This window comes from Galleria mellonella, unplaced genomic scaffold (assembly GCF_026898425.1).
Source record: "Galleria mellonella isolate WM207_F2 unplaced genomic scaffold, CSIRO_AGI_GalMel_v1 utg57, whole genome shotgun sequence".
Lineage (NCBI taxonomy): Eukaryota > Metazoa > Arthropoda > Insecta > Lepidoptera > Pyralidae > Galleria > Galleria mellonella.
Window position 1 is genome coordinate 2846677 of NW_026442119.1, and position 23762 is coordinate 2870438.

Consider the following 23762-nt stretch of genomic DNA (forward strand, 5'->3'; position numbering starts at 1 on the left):
GGTTAGTTAATTTTAACAAAGCTTAAAAATTTTGTTTGCGGTATTATGTAAAATGACTATGTTTACGGCATCGTAGATACGAAACTCGTACATTCGATCATCGTAGATTTTTTTTAAACGAAATTTACAGGAAGATCATAATTTAAGTATGTATATATATAAAAAGGCAGACTTACAGAGTCAACAGTTAATTTCCGGTCCTGTCTATTGATTGGATTTTCCGATGGTAAAATATTCGTAGAATTCCATCAAATGAATATTATTGGATGAGATTCGATGATAAAAGATTTCGTATTGATTCCTCAGTGGGTATCTAAGAATATAATCTTATGTAAATTGTTTAGCATCAACAAGTAGGCGTAGACAATTTAAAATAAATAAATAAATAACTTGTTAGATGTTATCTAGTTCTAAATTAAGCACAGTTGGTGCAATGGGTACTAAATGATTGATATACATAAATTACTTTTTTTTTCCGTAAATACAAGAGCATAAAACATGCCCAGACTAATACAAATATACAGAGTGCAAATACTTGTATTGGCCCGGAATCGAATCTGCAACTAATGAAAGGCGATTCCGCCCATGAAAAAAACAAGTACGAAGTATTAATGTTTTATTTTGTGGTTAAACCGTTACATCACCAAGGTTCTCCGTAAAATTTGAACAGGTATTTCTATGTTACATATTTATTCTTTATTGACCGCATTACAAAAAAAATGTCTAGTACAAAAGGCGGACTCTGGCAAAACAGAAATGTAATTATGCGGTGAAAAATTAAAAATGGTTGTAGATAAATAATTACACGTACGTATCCATATTGTATTACCACAGGCATATTAATTTTCCAGGATGCGAGCGATCCGTAAAATATGTTTGAATGTATATACATATGTAAATTTTTTAGGAGGCCAGGTCCTTTATGAACCGTTTATGCGTAACGTTCAAAGTAATCAATATACGAGTAATTTAGCCCACATATCATACCATAATATCATAAAATTAAAATACTCCTAACCCAAATGAAAATAGAAAAAGTTAAGACCAAGTTAATAAAGCACCAATTTACCATTAGGTACACTTAGTCTTTCCTTAGCGAAGTGTAATGTGTTTCGAACATTTAGGAAAACGGCATTTTGTAAGAAAAAAGGGCCTCCTATAGAAAACAATAGGTACTATAAATTTTTTATTTACTACATCGTCGTTATATATATTTTATCATTCCTATAACTTAAGACAAATATTTTGACATTCGATATTTCTATTTGTTTCGACTATGCATTCATCGTCATCGTCATCATATCAGTCTTCAACTGTCCACTTCTGAACAGAGGCTTCCCTTACAATGGGGTTTTGCTAGTTGTTGCCTCGTTTGGCAGGCGGGTTGGCAACCTTAGTTAAGCTTTAATGATATTTCAAGAGGAACGTTGCTGCCTATCTCTCGACCGTTGAGTTCACTACGCACTGCTAAGATCTAAATGAGCATATACCTGAAATATATAATCTTCATTTCTTGTACAATCATATAAAAACTAGATGAATTTCTAAACATGGTTGTGTTCACTTCAAATAATAATCTGTAATATAATAAACAATAACTCACCTTATATTTATTATCTACTGTAGATAACTTAGTTATCTGAGCAATAACGCAGGAGCAGTTATCTGATAATATGTATTTAACATAAAAATAATATTTGATTTTCACTTAGATATTTATATATTTAATTATATTTATTATGGTTATCTCGATAAATATTCATAATAAAGTTTCGTACAAAATTCTCTGTTTTTTTCACATGAATTGTCGAGATTGTAGATATTTACTAAGTATAATGACTACAATATATACATACATATAATAGTATATATTGTGGTCGGTTGGGTAGTACCCGTGGGTGCCGATGTTCAAAGAGGGCAGCACAAGAGCCATGCACTAGTAAAGCCTATTAAATTTGGCAGTGACTTTTTACAAAATATTGGGACTGTGACACAACGAGACTGGTCATTTTTCTTTGTTGATTTTATCGTCGTCGGGGGCGTTGTTATTAGTTTATCGTTTGTAAACGTGCTAGGTGGACTGAGGCACTAAGGTAGACCCTGGTGATGCGATTGCATCACAAAGTATGAACCGATTTTGATAATTCTTTTTGTAAACGATATTGCTCCCATAACACTGAAAAAAAGAACGCGATAAATGTCAACTTTTAATCACTTCAGTTTTTGTTTGCGGGTTAATAAAACTGTTTGATTTTTTACCTTTCTAGATTTATTTTATTTGATTTCCGTATTTCTTCCTATTTATTTTCGTTTATGTTAAAATGTTGTTCAGTTCAAAGTCAATGTCATTATAAAGCTTTCAGTGATATTAAATGGGTACCAACCGACTTGTATAACATTGTTGTATTTATTGCCATTTACCAAGCCGTGTTACTGCAAAGCTTTGTTGCCTGCGATCACGACGCCATGTTCGTTACAGAAAAACCGCGCCAGTGAACTTAATGACTCGAATAGGAGCCACGATATTTTGTATAAAATCACAACCAAAAATTTGTTACAGTATAATATAAACAGTTGACGAGCTAACACGACACGGTGGAATATTCAAATAGGGTGTATTTCATTCTAGTCACATATTTTCGTATCATTATAGTTAATAAAAATAATAATCCTGATATACATATTGGTGTAACAGTGAATAAACACGCAAGGCTTTTCAAGTGTTCGGCAAGTTTTGCTGCGAAAGTGACGGTAAGGATTGTTTTTCTAATAGAAACCGCGTTATTAAATGTGTCTAGTAACTGTGAAACATATAATACTCCATACCAAGCCGCCTGGCCAGAAATATTTTTATAACAATGTTATGATATGCATTTAGGAAATTAAAATCATTTCAACCAACTTCAAAAAGAAGAAGGTACTTAATTCCATTATATTTTTGTTTGTTTATTACTTAACTCAGTTATAAACAGATTTGAAAAAAATCTGTTCTTATTTGAAAAGAGGTATATACCTACAGATTAATCATATAGAAATTTTACCAAACTCAGTTTAGTAGTTTAGTTTTTAAATCAAAGTAACTTTTGGTTTGGTTTGCTACAATTGAAGTTAGTTTTTTTTTGTGGAACACAATCCTAAATACGTATATGTAAATGTATATCTTATATTATTATATGGATATGAATATTAAAAATTCGATTTTTGAAATTCAATTTGAGAATTAAAAAAATTCTATCTAATAATCTAGTTTATTATAATTATAAAAAGTCAGTAGGGATTTACGAGTATTATATTGATTGGGGGCTAGCGGCTTCATTTTTTCAAATTACCTTTTAAAGTGGATTGTCACACGGTCCTCATAGACATCACCGTGGTTAATTTCTAATGAATTCGTGACGATAGTTCACGTCTGACCTAACTTCATCTTCACCTGCTATTCCTTATTATTTTTTTAATGAAGAGACCATCGCCTGCGTCATCGGTATAAATTGGTGGGGTATTTGCAAGGGATGACAGATAAGGATGAAGTCAGGTTAGTGGATCTATAGTGGCTAATTTATTAGAAATATAACCTCAACGTCTTCCAGGAAGATCGACCTAATCTCATCCCTTTTATTACAAATACATCTGCCAGAATTAGTAGTAATGGGGCCGCTAATCCCCATTACTGACAATGCCCTCGCTGCTTTAGGGTTAACATCACGTGCCGTGTAATTACAAGTTTAAAAAAGCCATGCTTTGTACAGTTTAAATTGCACATGCATAATGCGGCATGGGGCCGACGTCATTTGCTTTGCAGTAATATTTTTGCTACTAATGCGCCTGCACGGCTCGTAAAAGGAACTCCAGGATTACGAAAATGCAGTTTTATACATGTTTTAATGGTGGTTGTATTTCAAGTTCATTAAGTGAGAACTGCCTTGGAAAGTGTTCACTTCCAGTAACTCGTAATAAGATTAATATACGTCTGGATAAATGGTTAGTTTTATAGATATTTATATTAATAATATATAAAAAGTATTTTGAATATTTTTTATTACTTTTCTTTAATTGAATTACTGGCCAGTGATTTATATGAACCTATTTGAATATAATTTGCGGTTAGTACAAATATCTATTATTTTCTTAATTTAATATAATAATAATTTCTGTTAAAGATGTTGTAGAATTATTTTTATTAAAGTCGCATAAAAAATAATTTAAGTAACATTATTGAAGTACGGCATTCACGAACAGTTGTTTCGACTGCATCGGAAAAAGTGAAAACATTATCAGAGGATCTAGTGTATATATTAGCGTATCTCAGGTTATTAACATCTTGTAAAAGTCATCTGGTATCTTTATCATAATATATTAGTGACCCACTTTTGGTTTGCATGTTTTTTTTTTTAATAAAGAACAGCCTATGTAGCTTTCCATAGGTGAAAGAATCTTAAAGTCCATTAAGTAATTTTTAAGTTTATTCATTACAAACAAAAAATCGAATATTTCTTTTTTATTACTAGTTTAGATTTATTATTTATCAAATACGTACATACCGGGAGCGTAGTGATGTAGTTTTATAATAACAGTGTTCATTTCATAGTCGTGAATAATTACAGGAAATTAGAGTAAGTGATTAATGATACATAAGTGGTACCTACGTTATACTTGTGAAAAGTCTAAATAAATATATTTACGACTGTAATCTTTGATAGGGTACTCAGAGACGTTGAGTGTTATCGTTATAATGAAGAAAAGATTTGAGTAATTACTTTTTATTTCATCGGTATAATTTAACGCATAAAAATGAGATAGGTAGTATTAAAAAGCTTTATCAATTCTAATTTTCATTAACATATAATGGTGTTTAATTAATGATAAGCTCTCTGTATCTTAATTGACTTTTCAAAATTAGCACTTCAATTGAGAAATCAAGTAATTACTACCTACAATTGATTTTTTTTTAGTACGTTTGTTTCGTTATGGAACAGGCTAAGGTCGGAGACCATGCTGCCTAGTCTTCACTATGATAATTTGTCTGGAATTTTCAATTGATTTTAAGTCAATGATGACACGTGAGTTTGTTATTATTGACAATCTGTTTTTTTTACAAACCTCTAACAAAGCAACGTTGGCATATTGGATATTTTTTTCGCGATTTCGGGTAAAATGTTAATGATCGCAAAATTTTAAAGAAGTGAAATTATTGTAGAAATTTTTGGAAAAAAGCAAAATGAGCTTGAAAAATTTAAGCAATTTTTTTGAAAAATTTTGATAATTGTTTTAGTACTTGTAAAGTATATAAGACACTAAAATACAATAAAGATACATAAGAAGAAAAAAATAGAATCAAAAGAGATTATTTTTCTTAGTTTATCGCTTTATTGTATATGGCAAAATGTAGTAAAAAACGTTACAAGCTGTGATTGGGTAAAATTTCCGTAAATCGTATTGATTTAGAAAAACACATATTTTGTTTAGGTAAAAATTAAAATAGTCATCTGGCAACCTTGGACAAAATGGCGAACTAGTTATTAGTCTCCCTAATCTGTGCTCTCATATAGGTACTCTATGTTAGTGGTCATTGACATTTGTCTTTTGTTATTGTTTATTCTATTGTTTTTTTTTCTTTTTTAATGAATTAACTTGAGATAATTGTAACTAAAAGAATATTAATACCTATATTTTTTTAATCAATATGGGTTACCTTGTAAAAACTTTTAAGTATTTGCTTGAAAGATTTAAGGTTAGTACATTATATTAAAAACCTAGAATTAACTCGCTAAGTAACAAAGAAATTATAGTAAAAGTTCTCCACTGACTTAAGATTTGCTTTGTTCTGTTTAAGTAAGTAATAGTACTTAATGGCAATTATGAAAAAAATATACGATTATACTAATCTTGTTCTGGAATTATAAATAACTTTCTGGTTCATATGTATTTTATTATTAATTAATTGATAGGTATAAAAGAGATTAATTAATTGGTTGCTATTTATGTATTTGCAACTCAAAGAAATTAAAATTCAAAACAATCAAATTTAAAAAGGAGGGGACTCTCAGTTTGGTTATATTTTTAATGTTTGTTACCTAATATTTAAATTAGTTATAAACCGACTTACAATATTCTTTATCTGAAAGTATATACTTACAGGTTCATCCCATAAAATTTTTATCAAACTTAGTTCAATAGTTTAGTTTTGAAACCAAAGTAACTGGTTTTGCTACATTTGAAGTTGTGGAAATCGTGGAATGCAATCTAATTATTGTGTATTTTTGAGATATTTTTGGCAATTTTGAATTAGTTTAAGTAGGTATAAATGAAAGAGTTTTCTTCTGTTGGTCTTATTCCCATATTAATTTTGTTGAAATTGAATTATATTTATGGGGAAACTTAATGACAAATAACAATTGGTTTTAGGTATATTTATGAGACATATCTGATGAAAACTTATATTTTTTTTAGACTGTATTAGAATCTGGGAGTGTGGGGAACGCTTCATCATCTGATGAAGAGTTGGAGCAGTGGGAGCAGATATTTATGATGAGAGATGAGAATGGAAACAGTTATAATGACAAGTGAGTATAAACATATAAAAATGCTTAAATTCATTTACACAGATTTAAATTCAATACATATGTACATTCTATAATTGTATTATGTCTCAATCATGAAATATAATAATATATAACACTTTTAGTTTCTTAATGTATAATGTTATATATTCTTTATAATTACAAACCTTTACAAATATTATGAATGTAAAAGTGAGTTTCAATGTTGGTGCTTTAATTTCTTAACCAATATCATGACTATTTTAAATTAAACTTGATATAAATAGTCTTTATTTTCATGTATATACCCATAGTTTACATTCATTAGTGTAATTTTTATGAATTACAATTTCTACATTATAGAAACATTAATTAATAAATTATTATTATAATTTTATTGTAAATTTCTTGATCATCAGGTATGCAGTATGAAATACTGTCTTAACAATATAATTACTTATTTTCATTAATTTTTCATGAAAATAAAGCTTCATTAGCTTTGATATCCCTATAGTGCATATTAAATTAATACAGAACTTTTTTATTCTATTTATATATTTTATACACTATTATTTTGATATAAAGACATACAAAGATTGTTTAATACATGTATAAAAAGAAAGATGTATAATCTATTAACTGTCATGGTTTATTTTGCCAGAAGAAAAAAAAGAAGTATATGGTGTCGACCATCCTGTATTCCAGTATCGATAGTAATAGTCCTGATTGTGTTGGTTGTGTTGGTACCACTGCTTGATCAGCCTAACGTGGTGCCCACGACACCACCAATGGCTCCTGTTAGCTTACATTGCTCAGATGAGTGTAGGTCAGTATTAGAATAAAATAGAAATAATTCTTAATTAAAAAATAAAATATTATAAATACTTCTAAATTATCCATTTTTTTATGATAGTGTTGCTGGATTCAGAATGTTGTTGTCTATTGGAAAGATTCTTCAAAAAATTTTACAGTTTTTTAACCAACTTCAAAAAGGTTTTTATTTAATATGTGCATCTTAATAATCATAATATTGCTAATTGTTTTTATGAATTTGTTTTGTAAATCAAGGAACTAAGTATGGTCACAGGCAAATTTTATTTATGTTTCAAGTATTTTTTTGTAAACAATATTAAATGATTATAAATTTGATGCTAATAGAATAAAGTAAAATAGAAATAGAATGAAATAATATTATTCTACTTTTATTATTTAGTATTAAAAAATATCTGTACATAGAATTTACAATTATAAATATTATGAACAAACAACTACAACTAATAACAACCTATAACTAATACTCGCGCTTTATAATAGTGATAATAACAACACAAACAAACACCATTTCGGAGTTAGTTGAAAAATTAATTAATTTTCCTTGAACTCTGTCCTATGTCATATTAAAACTAGTTGTCATTAATGTTAGTTCGTAATAAATCATTTTCCCTTCATGCTTGTTTATTCATGCTGATAAAGCTTAACGATTTCGAAAGTCATAAAATTAATTATCATTATTTTACGTTTTAGGTTATCATTAGTAGAAAGTATACCGGAAGGTCATATGTACCCTCCTAATATAACACATCTAGCCACAAAGAATGTGTGGCTAGATTTAATTGATGAAGCTCAAACGACTATTGAAATAGCGTCTTACTATTGGTCTCTTAGATTTAATGAAGAATATCCTTATAATTCCTCTATAGAGGTAAGTTAATGAAATTGGTATAATTGTAGGTGATTTTTTTAAATTGCATTATCAGAATTTTGCCTAGAAATTTATGTATATATATATTCCCAAGGAGGGTTGACATCAGGCAGGCAGTCGGTAGTAAAACTAAGAGCTAAAACCTTGGGTAATATGGATAAAAACATATTACATTCATCCCAAAATTTATATAATTGGGATAAGGGTAGGAAAATGATGATGATGATATATATAAAAAGCAGAAAATAAAAGCATTCCATATCACAAGGAGTGATGGTTGTAACTGATTGAAGGGGTGATGGTCCTATTATGTTGTATATATGGTTCTATGGTATTAAAATGGTAGTTCATTTAAATGCTTCTACATTCCTTATAGAAGCTGAATACTTATTCTATATCTGTTGCGAATCTGTTTTAAATTATAATATTTTTTCCAGGGAGAACAAGTGTTCCAAGCTTTATACGCTGCTGGGTCTAAAAGAAATATTAATTTAAAAATTGCTCAAAATTGGCCCACTAAGTTATACCCTAATATAGATACTGAATATTTAGTTAAGAAGAAAGCTGCCCAGGTTTGTGCTGCTGACTTATCATGATTTTTTTTTTTTATAATTATTATTTGTTTTTGTTATATTTTTTACTGTTTGCAGGTGAGGAGTTTAAACTTCTCCAAATTGCTAGGAAATGGACTGTTACACACGAAGTTCTGGATTATTGATAGAACACATTTCTACATCGGCAGTGCTAATATGGATTGGCGATCACTCACACAGGTAGAAAGAAGTTTCAAGTGTTTTACCATATAATACTCGTTTATAAGCGATATTACGCGATTTAGGGAACACCATTTTTTGTTAAAAATTCTCCTATGTAAAATTTTCTAGTACAGCAATATTTACTGTATTACATGAATCGATTTTCATAGACGTTATCACTGGATTTCTTCGCTCTTTGTTACATCATATGCCACAGTGAGTAAGCGAATGAGTGCAGTAAACCAAATCTATTGATATTATATACTTATGAAACTTAAAAAAAAACTTAACAAAAGCCTAAGGAACAATGGGTTGAAATAGGGAAATACTTATTAAAAATAAAAACTTACATTATTATTTTAATAATTTAACTTCGCTTCTTTTATCTTTTGTGGTTACATAAAAGATATATAGTATATAATGATATATAGCAAGTGAATGGGTCAACGGATGGATTAGAGTAACCCTGAATAAATGCCTGCTAATTTAGTATTTTTTGGAAGAAGAAATTCATGATTATTTGGCTAATAGTGGATTTTATTTCTAGGTGAAAGAGCTCGGTATAGTCGCCTACAACTGTACCTGTCTCGCCAAAGACTTGGGGAAGGTGTTTGATGTAAGTATAATACGAGTCGCATACTAGGAGGAGGGGCAGAGTGGGGGGACAATGGGTGAAATTTGGTTGACACACAAATTGATTTTTTCCATTTGAAAATATTTAATAGAGTTTGACACTTCACTCCTGCCTCCCCATATCCATTATTAAATAAATCGTTCATTTTGCATGTAGCATGACATTCCAACTGACTTAGAAAAATTTTCCCCTAAAAACACGAGGCCTAATCTATACATATAATAAAACTGTAGAGGTCGAATGTCTGTACATAGACAAAAAAAAAAGACGTTAAAAACCGAGTTAGGGGGATGTTAGAAGTGAAATATCACACCTAGATTTTTTTCTAATTTTTTGTTTCTCTGTCTATTTACGGGCTAATCTTCGAAACTGTTGGACCGATTTAAAGAAATTTTGAATGATGGTACCTTACATCCCCAGTCAATATTTTAGATACTTTTAGTTACGGAAATTTAAAGAGTTGCGGTGGGATAGTTAAAAAACTAGTAACTTATACAGCTTAGTTCACAACCTATTTAAGTAGTCATTTTGACCTAAGGCAAAGAGTGAGAACGACACGTCATTTGTTAATTTTGGTCCTAACTACATCGATACATATAAACCTGTGAAAATTTCAAACTTACCTTCTGGCTTCCGCCATACAAGTTGCATATATTCTGCAGTTCATCCTTCTATTTGGAAGGAGAAGAATTTAATTAAATTATTTAGATTCTTTGTTTTATTCTTTTTTTTTTGTGACTTAGAATGGCAAGCAAGCTGACGGCCCACCCGTTGGAAAGTGATAATAATCGCCAATACATATATCGTTGTTAGTTGGTGGGAAACAGCGTCCCTCTTAAAACATACTTAACTGCGGTTTTTAACCCGTCTGCCAAGCGTGACAACTACTGCCATAAACTAGGAGAGGCCTATGTTCAGCAGTGGACAGTTAACGGCTGCAGTGATGTGTGATGATGGTGTTATGCCTTCGTGGTCTTTAATTTCATTACCATATTTCACCCTTCAAACTGAAACACAGTCACATCTGCTTCACGGGAGAAAGACGGACATGACATCAGGAGATCATCAACCTTGGTATTGTTAGTAATACGGATTAGCAGTTTCATTGCTAGCAATATACTTTATCAGGTCGACTTCCACGTGGAAACTATCGTACTGAATTCTAGGTGTATTCATCACGATAGGCTAACTGACCTGCTTTTTCATTCTAACCTATCATCTCTCACTGGTGCCCCGCCAGTGTATACCGTTAGCGCAGGCGGGGTTACCAGTCCATTATCGTCCATAAAAAAACATTCGATATTTTGAACGGTCTTCCTTTAGTAATCTTACTACCTATTAAGGTACTCCCTACGTAGGTAAATATGGTATTTATATATTGTGTTACTTTGAATTGAAGTTGCTTACATTGTTATTTTGTAACATAATTGCGCAATTTCAATATCGTGTTTGTCACGGACGCTGTCGCATGTTGACAGCGCATTAGACGTTTTTAAAATAACATTTTTATTTGTTGAAAATGTTGGAATTATAACCGTAATAAATAAAGACAATAAGCTTGACAGAAATTAAAGCATCTTAAAAAATAAATTGGCATTAATAAAAATTGGTAATAAAATTGATATTCTTGGGGAAATCAGCGTACAGTCATACAAATAAGTTTAGACCGTAATGAAGGAAGCTTACTTGCAGTAGTTAACAATAAATGCCTAATATGAATAGCGATTCAGATGACACTATGAGATATTATATACATATATATATGAGGTTGCGGAATGATCTTTTTGCCGAGGTTTTCCCTAGAGACTGGAGCAAAAAGGGCATATTTTAAGGTTTTTTAAGGGTCGGCAATGCGCATGAGACATCCCTAGTGTTACAGGCGTCTATAGGCCCCGTAACCCCGTTTCACATCAGACGTGCCGTATGCTTGTTTGCTACCGTAGTAGTATAAAAATACACCGAAATTAATTGCATTTTACATTCCATGGCTACATGTTTACGATCTGCCATATCGTTTCAACAGTCATTGCCAGAACAAGGACTGGTAGAACGCGAGGGGAAACCTTGTGAAATGGCGACACGTTTATTTTTAGCTTTCTAACTAATGCATGCAATGCAATTAAATTTGCATGTCACAAACTTCTTTGTTTATTAAATAATCGATAATGCTTAATCTTTTCGTGTGATGACGGAGTAAGAATAAATTTGTCATAATTTTAAATTTATCCTCTTTCTACACGCGCGAAGTCGAAGCGGATCGCTAGTAATTATATAATATGCTCCAACTATATCTAATGGCTTGAGCATCTTACTATTTTTTTTATGGGCGGAAACGGAATGGTAGCCCCGCTTGTGCTGTTGGTACATATATATTGACGGGGCATCTGTAGGTGAGGATGAAAGCAGGTCAGATATCCTATTGTGACGAATTCAAGAATTAACCATTATGGTCTCCTTATAGGTCGACTTTATAGGGCGGGTATATTGCTAGCAACGGGATTATTAGTAATGGGGCCTTCGATACTAACAGTCCCCTTCCCAATTCACCAGTAGATGGAATGACTATATCGTCATAGTCGTAGAATACTGACAGATCTGACAAATATTACATATAAAGATCTGTCAGTATTCTACGACTATGACGATATGTTATTTATAAGAAGTAGACTTACACAGATGGTTCCCAATGGTTCATCGTGGCAGTCAATAGGGGAAACTACTCATGATGTAGTTTTATTAATTGAATTATCCGCCCTTTATACTCGAATTGAAAAATCATGAGGGTTCATTCATAAAATCAAGCATACTGTTTGCTTGATTGTAAGCTGTATTCGTAGGCTATGGCCTATGGCCTGCTACTAGAGGGAGACTTTGTACAAAACTCGTTTGCTTGTCCCATTCGTGTTTCAACCGTAAAACAGTTGTGTTTACATGGCTGTGTTTCGGTTTGAAGGGTGGGATATGGCGTGAATTTACAGGGTACAGAGGAATAACACCTGAGTCTTCAAGAATGGCAACGTATGGGAAGTATCATGGGTGAGACAGTGTGCTCTGTTGTGTCTGTTGCTGCTCATGTCTATAGGCGACGGTTACCACTTTCCATCAGGTGGACCATCAGCTAGTTTGCCGTTCTGGCTTATATTAAAAAAAAAATCAATTATCACACGAAGGTACCTCCAAATACATTCTCCCTTATTCTTAAAAACTAAGACGTTCTACAATCCTACTTTAACTATTACAGTATTTTGTTAAATTGAGAAATTTGTGTAAATGAAAAGGACAAAACACAAGAACAAGGACAAGACAAAACAATAGCTAAAATATGTTTATGAGTGGATTGACGTTTTATGATTAATTACCAAATTAAGTAGTGTCTAACTACACTCTTTACTCCGCTATGAAACTGGTGTGAAGATAGGTAGCCTATATAAAGTATTAAGTAGTGTCTAACTACACTGTATATAAAGTACTTACATTGCTTTCGACTGAATCGGAAATGCGTAGCGTTGTCGTTTAAAAAATAACAGAGAAAGAAGGGTGACTCAAGTCATTTCAGATTTGTTTAGTCAATGTCAACAAATTATGGAAGGTGGAGCTTTATATATTATTTTCATGAAAACCCCATAAAGGAATGCTTTCTCCCACTTAGTTCCGAAATGTTTATCATGGTGCTTGTCACGTTGATTACTGTTTAGAAGTCGGGGTGTTTTGTTATGGTATTTCAGTAATGTTATTTGTGTTAACATTATGGTGATGCATCGTAGGGTTGACCTAATTACAATACGTATTAATATTTTTAATGAAAAAGTGAGTTTTTTGTTGCTTTAAGGTCTTAACTAATGACTATGAAGTTTTTTATACACGTACTATATGGGACAGAGAAGGCTACTTTTTATCTCGGTCACTAAACATCCGGGACATATTTATTGACCGTTCCATGTCATAAAATTAACTAGGTAGTAATAAATGTAGTTAAATTATTTGTTGTAACCGTTGTGCTGAGCTACAAGCTATAAAGTTCATAATAATCACTCAGGAATATAACTAAGTCGTTCGTGTAACGTTATTGCGTCATAGTTTATCAAAACAATTGTTGATTTTATGTAAATATAATAATAATTTTAGAGACGGGTACATAATTTTACATATGAATCCTAACTGTTGTTATATAAATACGTACTATTTCTATGACGACATCATCTGTTAAGTGTCTAATGCTGATTGTAGACCTCCCCCTTGGGCAGGTTTTGCCAATAGTTGTTACGTGTGGCAGGCGGATTGGCAACCGCAGTTAGGCTTTGGTGATGTTTTTAGAGGGACGCTGTTGTTCATTTCTCGACCGTTAATTTCCTAAGTTCTCTTATGACATCCACGGGAAAGGAAGGGGTGGCCTATTCAATGCCGAGACCACACAGCTCTATTTACCTTTCTGCTCAAAATAATGTACTTAATGATTATTTAGTAATGTAGGTCTCAATGTCTGAATATAAACAATATAGTTATTGGAAATATGTTTCAATGCCAAAACCCTCAAGCCCTCCCTCTTTGTCTGAGTTAAACAAAGCCTTTCTTAAGAACTGCACATTGTGTGTAATAGTGACAAATCGGTCAAGTGTGTATATTATTATTAGGTATTATGCGATGTTATAGAATTAAAGTTAAAAAATGATTATGGATGTTTTTATATAAAGTCGAATTGTAACGCATACCACATTGTTAATTTTAGAATGAATTAATATTATGCATTAAAATTAGGGACGAAATTAATTTACAATATAAAGGCCACTTTCAAAAATTACAATTTTTTACATAATTTTTTTTTTGTAGTCAAAAGTCATAGTAGTTCTCAGTGAAAGATTCTTTGCATTTATTTTAATCGAAATAACAAAAAAGTAACTTATTATTTTCCCTAAAACGAAAAAAATCTTGATATTAATGAATTTTTCTTTTTTTAGGATTTTCTTTTTTTTTTAAATCACTAGTTTCCATTCATTTCATTCAACAACATGTTGTAACTCCTATATTAATGTATGCGGTAACATCACCCTGTACGGCTGTGGAAATCTTAAACCAAGTTTTCCTTTGTTGCTTGAAACTGGCACAGGGTTGCACCAAACTCCTACGTTCAGTTCAGTAAAGCTAACACGGCTCATTGTTGTAATATAAACGAGCTTCTTGCAAGTCAACTTGTTACTTAATCATATACGTAGAAGTTTATTTCTTAGAATAGCTACTGGGTTGTGGCGCAGTATATGTAGAATTTTAATGACAATAGACTATTCTTTTTTCAATTCTGTATTCTCAATTCTCTATTCGATTTTTTTTATTCTGAATTAGGTTATTATTATTATATTAACCGTTAACTGTCCACTGCTGAACATAGGCCTCCTCTATAAGGGGAGGGAAGTGAGTTGCGAGTAGTTGCCACGCGTGGCAGGCGGATTGGCAACCGCGGTTAGGCTTTGATGACGTTTTAAGAGGGACGCTGCTGCCCATCCTTTTATCATTAACTTAGTCGTCTCTTACGACGCCCACGAGAAAGGAAAAGCTAGTCCATTCTATGCCGGGACCACATAGTAATAAAACTGTTTATAGTATTTTTTGTTTTGTTTGTTTGTAGTCTTTTGTAATTCATATATATTATATTTTTCCTATATATAAAAATATGTAATATATCCACTATCTCCAATATTTTGAAAGTCGTCAATATATTTCTTGGTGGGTTGTCTTTCACTTCGTTTACCTTTATTGTGTTGCCTCGTTGACGTTAGTAATATTGATTTTTTCATTTCAATTGATTTTTATTTATTTATTTAATACTTTATTGTACACACTAATTATACATAAAAATATGACAGGCGTAATCAAATGTACAAAGGCAAGCTTAACTCTAAAAAAGTCCTCTTTCAGCAACACCTAAAGTGAAAAGGAGTGTCAATGTGTAATTTATGATATTCAATGTGTAATTTATGATATGTAGGTACGTGTAATTTTAATATTTCTTTTTAATCTATTTCTGATTTAATGTTTTCATAGGTGTATTGGAGCCTCGGGGCTCCTGATGCAGTTGTTCCGGACAGCTGGCCGGCTGAGCTGAGCACCGACATCAACATGGAACATCCCATCAACATCACGGATGGATCTCACAACTACGATGTCTTTATTACCGTGAGTACTATTATGTACCTATTATTGGATTCTTGTAAACTTTTCAAATTTAGTTTAACTTGTAATTATAGGGACTGGAGGTATTATTATATTATATTATTACACCTTGGTGTTTAGGAGAGGTAAAGGGGGTGTTCAAGTATTACGTAACGCAATTTTTAAAGATTTTTTACTCTCCCTCTCCCATGTAACGCGTCGTAATATTTTTCTGTACCCCACTCTCCTCTCTAAACGTTACGTACCACTCAAGTGGCCATTTTTATCTAAAAGTCACAACATTAATGAATAGTCAACGGAAACAAAATAAAAATAACATTCAATCCAGTGTAGGGATCTCCCGTGAAACATAAGGAAAAGAGATGCCAACTTGGAAAATTTCAATATCTTGTTTTTTACTTAAATAAAAAAAAAAAACAATGTTACGTAACGCGTTGGTACGCAACGTTACGTTTTACAAGACTCCCGATCGATATTTAGTTTGTAAAAAGACATACATTGTTGTATATCTTTTTTTTAATATATAAGTATATTGTTATATATGTATATGTTTTTTCCGGTATTTTGATTACCGGTAGAGTGGCCCAGTATAGATTAATAGCGCAGGCGGTGTAACCAATCCATTTTCATCCATTTGAAAAAGGCGAAAAACGTGAACGCCCAGAATTTAATTATTACTTTTTCCTTAATTGTTGTTTCAATTAATCGAATCGACCACTCTATCTTGTCAATTAATTGTTATTTTAATTGATCGAGCGACCGCTCTATTTTGTCAATCGAATTGAAGTGTAATTTTTGTTATTACGTACGTACACCGGCGTCAATAATTTTGTTATTACTTACTTCTATTAATTGTTATTCAATTGTTGTATCGATCGCTTTGTTTTGTCAGTCAAAAATTCTAGTTATTTCCATATAAAGGGTTTAGTACACTGAATACGATATGCTGCTTTAACTTGACGGTAGTTTTGTACAAATACATATTTAAGTCGTTTGCTTGAGTACCTATTTCTCTGCACTTAAATAAATAATAAAAAAATAAAAATAACTTTTATTCAAGTAAACTTAATAATAAGCATTTTTGAATAGTCATTTATTATGAATCTACAATTCAGAATGCAATTTCAGCTGAGAAGCACGAGCAAGAAACACAGCTGTTGCTTTTTTCAAATAAGAGTTAACTGTACAATAAAAAAACTATGACTGGATAAAATGACTATTACAAACTTCGTATTAATAAAAGAATGAAAAAGCTATAACGCTATAATCAATCACAGTATTCTTGATAGATCAGACCAGTTTCTGGCGTCTGTGTCGCACAGTAGTAGCATGCATGGCTGTGTTTTGGTTAGAAGGTGGAATATAGCTGTGTTTTGGTTTGAAAGATGGAATATGGCCGTGTATGGAAATCTAATAATTTTGTCCTCGGGAATAAGGTGTAACGTGGGTTTCGCGGTGCATTTTGCTATGTCCAAACTATTCATGTCTGTCTATAGGCGACGATCACTTTCTTCAATTGGGTTCTTAGCTCATTTTTATCTAATAAACCGTGTAAGTACGTCCTCGTGTTTATATGAACTCTACGATGGCAAAATTAGTTGGCAGTTAAAAGTAAACCCATAACTGTGGTCGTTAAAGCCAGACGTCGGAACGGTTTTAAATTGCCAATAACATGAGAGTGCTAGCTAGCTACCCTAGCCTTTCCATTTAATGCTTTTATGGTAGCTTCATCCGTTAACCTTGGGAATGCGCTGACTCAGCTGTCGACGGCAAAGCGAATAAAAGGTCTTGTTTATTTCTTGCCATCGATCAAAAGGTGTATATATCTTTCAAGTTGGATTTTATGTTAAAAAAAAAATAAGACCATAATTTGTCTACAAGAGACGTGGAATGTTTCTGGAACCGGTGTTATTTATAACGCAATTGGTGTAGAGTTGGCTAGGATATTTAATTTGACACATAATTTGTTTTTATTATCTGCCGACGTAAAAGGTGTGTTTTATGTATGTATTAGAAACCCTTTTTTATGGCGCTGTAGCTTCTAAACGGATGAATCAATTTTAATGATGGTTTCTTAATTGATTGCTGATTTAATGGATGGCCGTATCGTTTTGTAGAAATTAGGCTATCTTTAGCGTTTAGTATAAAATGCTCTATTTTGAATGTAACAGTTGGATCGTAAAGTTTGAACTTAGATGGTTTGTACATGTAAAGGCAACTACAAAACGTTGACGAATATTATTTTCCTTTATATAAGACTTGTACTTGCACAATACATATGTATTGTAGCATATAATGGGAGTCTAATTAAGACCGAATGAAAATAAAGGACGAGGATTACCTTTCATTGGATTTAAAATTCTCCGCAGTAAGGTAAATATAACAAGGAGTTTTGTCCACGAACAAAATACACATCGCGCTATTATTATGCTGAGTCGCTTTTTTGGTATTCGAGTCTTTTAGAACTCATTAAAAAAAGACTTGAATCCTGATTCGAGTCTGAGGACTCAAAGTAGTACTCGAGTACTTACCCTGTAGTCGAATACTTTTTTTTTTATTAATTTCTAAAGTCCAGTTTCGTGTACATAAACGTTCAGTACGTAATTTAATATTTTTTCTTTGACAATTAATGAAAATGTGAAAAAGATATTGAAACAGAAAAACATGATAAACACACAAGTAGTATTCGAGTACCCTAAAAATACTCGAAATTTGTTTTCGAGTTCTGTATATTTAGGACTCGAGTACCTGACTGAGTACGTAGTAGGTATTTGAGTCAGCCTGACTCGGCATTTGTCTATTTCGCGCAGGCCATAATGTCCAGTATGATGGATTCGAATTTATTAGATTCGACAGTGTATTAAAATTTTAAAACAGGTACTTTACTGCTTGTATCAGATTTATTTGATAACATCAATAAGATTATAAGGGCTTTGAGTGTTCGGAATTCACAAAGGACCAATAAGTCTTCCTTTCTTTAAGTGTCTGAAAGGTATTAATTACTGAAACGTGAGAGTTATTAGCTGACGATTATACAGAAAAGGCCAGCACCTGGTACAAAGAATTTGATGTAATTTATAAAGCGGATATTATACGTAGGTATTGGGATGGATCGTGTTCCCTACGCTGTATTGATTATGGAAATTTATATTGTTACGAATATAATTAAGGGGCGTTTATTTAAGGCTTTTAGCTGGAAATATGTTATTAACAAATATATTTCAAAAACTGAAACGAGGATTTTCCCAAGGTTAATTTAAAAAAAAAAAAACTGAAATATTACTGATATACTCAATATAGCGTAATAATAACAGAAATACATTTTCTATCTTGTATTTACCCGATTATCGTATAGTAACGAGTAATTTTTCACTTAGTTTTATTAAGTTGGCAACATTTTGGCGGTTCTTTAAATAGACTTTGGTAAGACCAATCAAAAAGACAGGATGTATTTCAAGATGATCACAGTTAGTGTACGGCCGTTTTAATTATATAATTCGCATATTAATCTTGTATTTTTTATAATAAAGTGAAATTCTGTACAGTATTATATTAAATACAATATTATATTATATACAAATATTGAGTTCTTCGAATAAAACTTTACGGTAAAGTTGTAAAAGAACTTCTCTTTTGTTCTTATTTAATATTGAGACAAAGTTTGTATTCCTATTCTTGCAACTTGTCGCCGTTTTCTTTGAAGCAATAAAAAAGTTAGCGTTATCAAAATTGTCGCTTCAAAGATCAGATAAACGTATAAGCTAAGTAGCTACATTATACATATTTTATACGTATTTATATAAATATACTAGCGGCCCGTCCCGGCTTTGCACGGGTGGAAATTTTTACAATATTTTACATTTCTGTATTTCTGCACTTACCTAGCTACCTATTTCATAGATGTACCTGCCTCCACCTGGCCCTCTTCCGCATCGCTAAAATAGGTACGAATAACATGTACAAAGTGACAGCGTTATTTTTTCTATTTCTATGAATGATTAAATTCGTAATTTTTCTATTGAATGAAATAGCCGATTTCAGCAATGTGTTTAAAAATATAAACATCGCAATAATTATCGCTGACAATTTGCTTTAATCAAAGCACGTCCAAAATGATATGACCGCAGGAATGACATAACAACATGCTTGTACTGTCAACACTGAAAAGTTTCAATTTGACAGCACAATCCCCATCTTAAAAAATTATATATATAAGGATGCAGAGTGACTGACTGACTGACACCTATATCAACATAGAATTTTAGATTTAGGGTCATAGTTAAAAACAAAATCTACGAGAAATCAAGCGCGCGAAGTCGTAGACAAAAGTTAGTACAGTAATAATAACTTTATTGCATAACCATGATTGCAACAAACTCAGCGCTAGAAATTATAGTAAAAGTAGATACGAATTCATTTGTACATTTGGATTAGCTTAAACATCTGCATCTGAACTAGGTTATAAAATCTATATCTCAAACAACAGCGCTCAACCCTTATTAAATACTATATTAGCTCAGCAAAATTTTTAGTACTGCATATAGAATGTTGACTTTATATAAAGTTATATTCAAACAATAATCAAATATATTCAAATGTATATCTATCCTATATTGGTAAAGTTCTGACTTATGCCATCTTATGCTTTTTAGATTGGATACATCTGTGACGATGCGCGCCGAATATTGAAATATACCTCGCAATTGTATTGTTCTGCTTAGAAATGAAAAAGTTTTATTACAACTACAATACAAAACTGAAGATCGGCTTGTATCTTTTGAAAGAAATATTAAGGTGGAGTGTAGACTAAATGAGCGAATCTCCGTTCTTCATATTTGTTTGTTCGAGCGACAACCGCCACTAAAACCACATTTACGAAGGTTCCTTGTATAAGAAAAAAGGTTCCTTACTTTTTAAAATTACTAAACGGCTTTGTTTCTTACTTCTTGGTGCCTTAACGGTATAATCAATAGTTATATAGATATAGGATACTTTTTATCTTGGTCAATCAATATATGCGTATAAAATAACTTGGGTCAAAAATTAGCGAAAATATTTGCGAAGTAAGAGCGCAAAAAAGTTCATAAATTTATATATAAATTTATTGATTTTGATTATAAGATAAATACCAGTCACGATTATTAGATTAATTTTTACTCCAATAATTTCACTAAATACCTGTCCATTACAGTAAAAGCTTTTTAAATGTCAGCTGTTACATCCCATTATGCTATAAAACAAAAAGTATAGCTAATTCTCGCGAAGTACCTTAATATATTTCGACCTTTTATTTTCCTTTGGGGAAAGTTGTTCAGTTTAACGAATATCACTAGGTTTTGTATTGATACAAACATTTTATATAGACTATAAAGATCATAAAAAAAAAACGTTTAGACGTGGGGGTCTACCATGAAATGAAAATCCGAATTTTCCGACTTAAATTCGTGTTTTTGTTCATACCGAAAACGTCGTAACACCTGTCTATCGTCTGTGTCTCTAAAATCCAGATTCTCAGTTTGGGTGCTGAACGGTTACACACTAGGCTCCGAGTAGTGATTTATTAATTTGCCTGAATATGTCTCGTTTAGAGTTGAAACACGTGTCGCAAAATGGAAGGTTGTAGAACTTCTCGTAATAATAATAGTAATTAATCTTCGAGTGTTGGCAGTCGCACGCATGCTAATGGTAGCGGAATTAAACAAAATTATTCTAATCAAATAACCAGTAATTAACATTCGTTTATTATAATAAATGTGATAGTGAATTTGTTTGTTTGTTACCTCTTAGCGCCTTAACAGCTTTAACCAATTACTATGAAATTTTAGGCTATGAAATATAGACTACTTTTTACTCTTGTCATTATACATATTCTGGTCACGCGAATGAAATTGCAGGTGAAAATTAGTGTTTAAATAAAACAAAGTCTATTTCATTTAAATAAAAGGTATTTAAAATAAGAAATTTTGTTGTAATACGGATTTTGGCACATAAAATTACAAATAAAAATTATTACATTATTGGACCAATTTTTAAACAATTAGAGTTTTATTAAACACTGTTTAGATAGGAGGTACTGTTTTAAACTGTTTTTTATAGTAAGACCCCAATAGTCTACAGTCTGTATAACCAACACGAATTTACGTATCAAGGTCAGAATTACGTTCGAGGTTAAACAGACCAAATTGTAGGCTCAACTAACGACAGGGGGGTGGAACTGTACAAATACACGATGAGTGTTGTATTGTGATGTGACGGGAGGCGATTATACACGTCGGATATCTCTATTTTATTGTTTATAGTTGGTATTAAATGTTAAATTCATATATTATTATGTATCTATATTTGTATTATATACAGTAGAATCTCGATAATCAGAATCAAATAAAACCAGCGGTGTTTCCTATAATTGAAAATCCGGATAATTCATTTTAAAGTCAGATCAAACGAAATTACATAAGTTATTTAGACAATATAAAAAATTACGAGCTAGGATAATGGACTATCCAATTTACCTACATATTTACCCAATTAATACATAATACTATATTTTTAAATCGGTAATTAGAGCCGTGAGAGAAGAATAAGTCCGGATTATCGAATATCCGGATAAACGAAATTCTACTGTATATTTATTTATATTTTGACCTGTTATATGACTACAGGGAAGATCAAATGATATACTAAACAATAATCTGTTAATATGATGATGAGGTCTCTCTATTTTATACTTCGTGCTCGGCTCCATGTCTTCCCAATTGAGATCACTAGATTTATATTAGATACATGTGTAATTACGTATTATTAATTCTTTTGCATTTTAACAAAATATTGTTTTGTTATTGTCGATTAATATTTATCAATTAATGTTGAGAAATATTTGAAAGCGACTGGACTAAATATTAATTTGTGGAGTAAAGATTGTTCAATAAATAAACCATAAAATGAATAAAAAAAATATGTAAGTAAAAACGAGACTGAAGAAACAGTAGCTATTTGATAAAATTGTCCCTACCATCAATAATGACCGGATATAATTATGTCATTGGAAAGCTCTTTTCATGACTCATTTATAGAATGGCGGCCAACCTTAAATCGTTGCGGGGAAAAATTACGGCTAAAAGAAATCAGTGAGGAAAATGAAATAAAATCGTTAAAAATGTGCTTACATTTACAATATAATTTATTTTTATTTTTATAGACCTGTTACTCACTGAACAAGGGAGGTCCTTTTGTTCCAAATGTTCACTGTACATTAGGTGGATCGTCCGCTCCTTTGGGTTCAAATAAAAAGAATGGTGTTATTGGAATGCAATGTGGTGAAGGAGTGCCTTTGGTTACATCAGATTAATTAGTTTTGTTAATGATGCTTACCATTGCCGGAGAGTTGGATGGAATATGAAATGGCAAAGTATTAATATAGGCAAAACTCGAACTCGTGAAATGTAGTCTAAAAACCTTTTAAAAATCTTATGAAATATAAAAATATTAATGAATTCACTTAGTCGCTAATAATAGTATAGAGAATATGCTATTAAAGAACGGTGTCTAAATATATTTTAAATATCACCTTCGGCTAATGAATATAGAAGGAAAGCTGAGTTTAGTTTTGTCTTGGATAAATTTATACATAGTGAATAAGATATGTGGTTTGTGGTAGTATGGAGTTATGGTGGTATGTTTTATAAAAGATAAATATTCCGATACTTCTGCTTACCATGGCGGGAATTATCAAAGAGGGATGATAACTAGACATAAGTTTCCCTAATAGACGAAACATACTTTTTGTGTTTGATAGAGCAAAAATATAGTACGCCATAGGCCTGTTAAGAGGTTTTTTTTTTATTTAATGGGTGATAATGGAATGGTAACCCTGCCTGAGCTATCGGTATACACTGGCGGAGCACCAGTGAGGGATGATAGGTGACGATGAAAGCAGGTCAGTTAGCCGTGACAAATTGCACTAGAATTAA

At 31.7% G+C, this 23762-nt stretch overlaps 1 protein-coding gene across 7 annotated transcripts in view; it reads left to right on the forward strand.

Moving 5' to 3' along the window:
• LOC113509640 (5'-3' exonuclease PLD3-like) overlaps nt 1–23762 on the forward strand; it is a 53570-nt gene that overhangs the window by 20577 nt on the left and 9231 nt on the right. For 2 of the 7 annotated variants that reach the window (XM_026893012.3, XM_052899296.1), the window contains exons 2-8: nt 6448–6560; nt 7198–7362; nt 8061–8238; nt 8676–8810; nt 8889–9011; nt 9541–9609; nt 15664–15795. In XM_026893012.3, the coding sequence (XP_026748813.1) occupies nt 6448–6560; nt 7198–7362; nt 8061–8238; nt 8676–8810; nt 8889–9011; nt 9541–9609; nt 15664–15795 (915 nt within the window). Of the gene's footprint in view, nt 1–3821; nt 3979–5535; nt 5729–6441; nt 6565–7197; nt 7363–8060; nt 8239–8675; nt 8811–8888; nt 9012–9540; nt 9610–15663; nt 15796–23762 lie in introns of those variants that run through there. The other 5 variants (XM_052899295.1, XM_052899294.1, XM_052899293.1 and 2 more) reach the window with 5 other exon arrangements.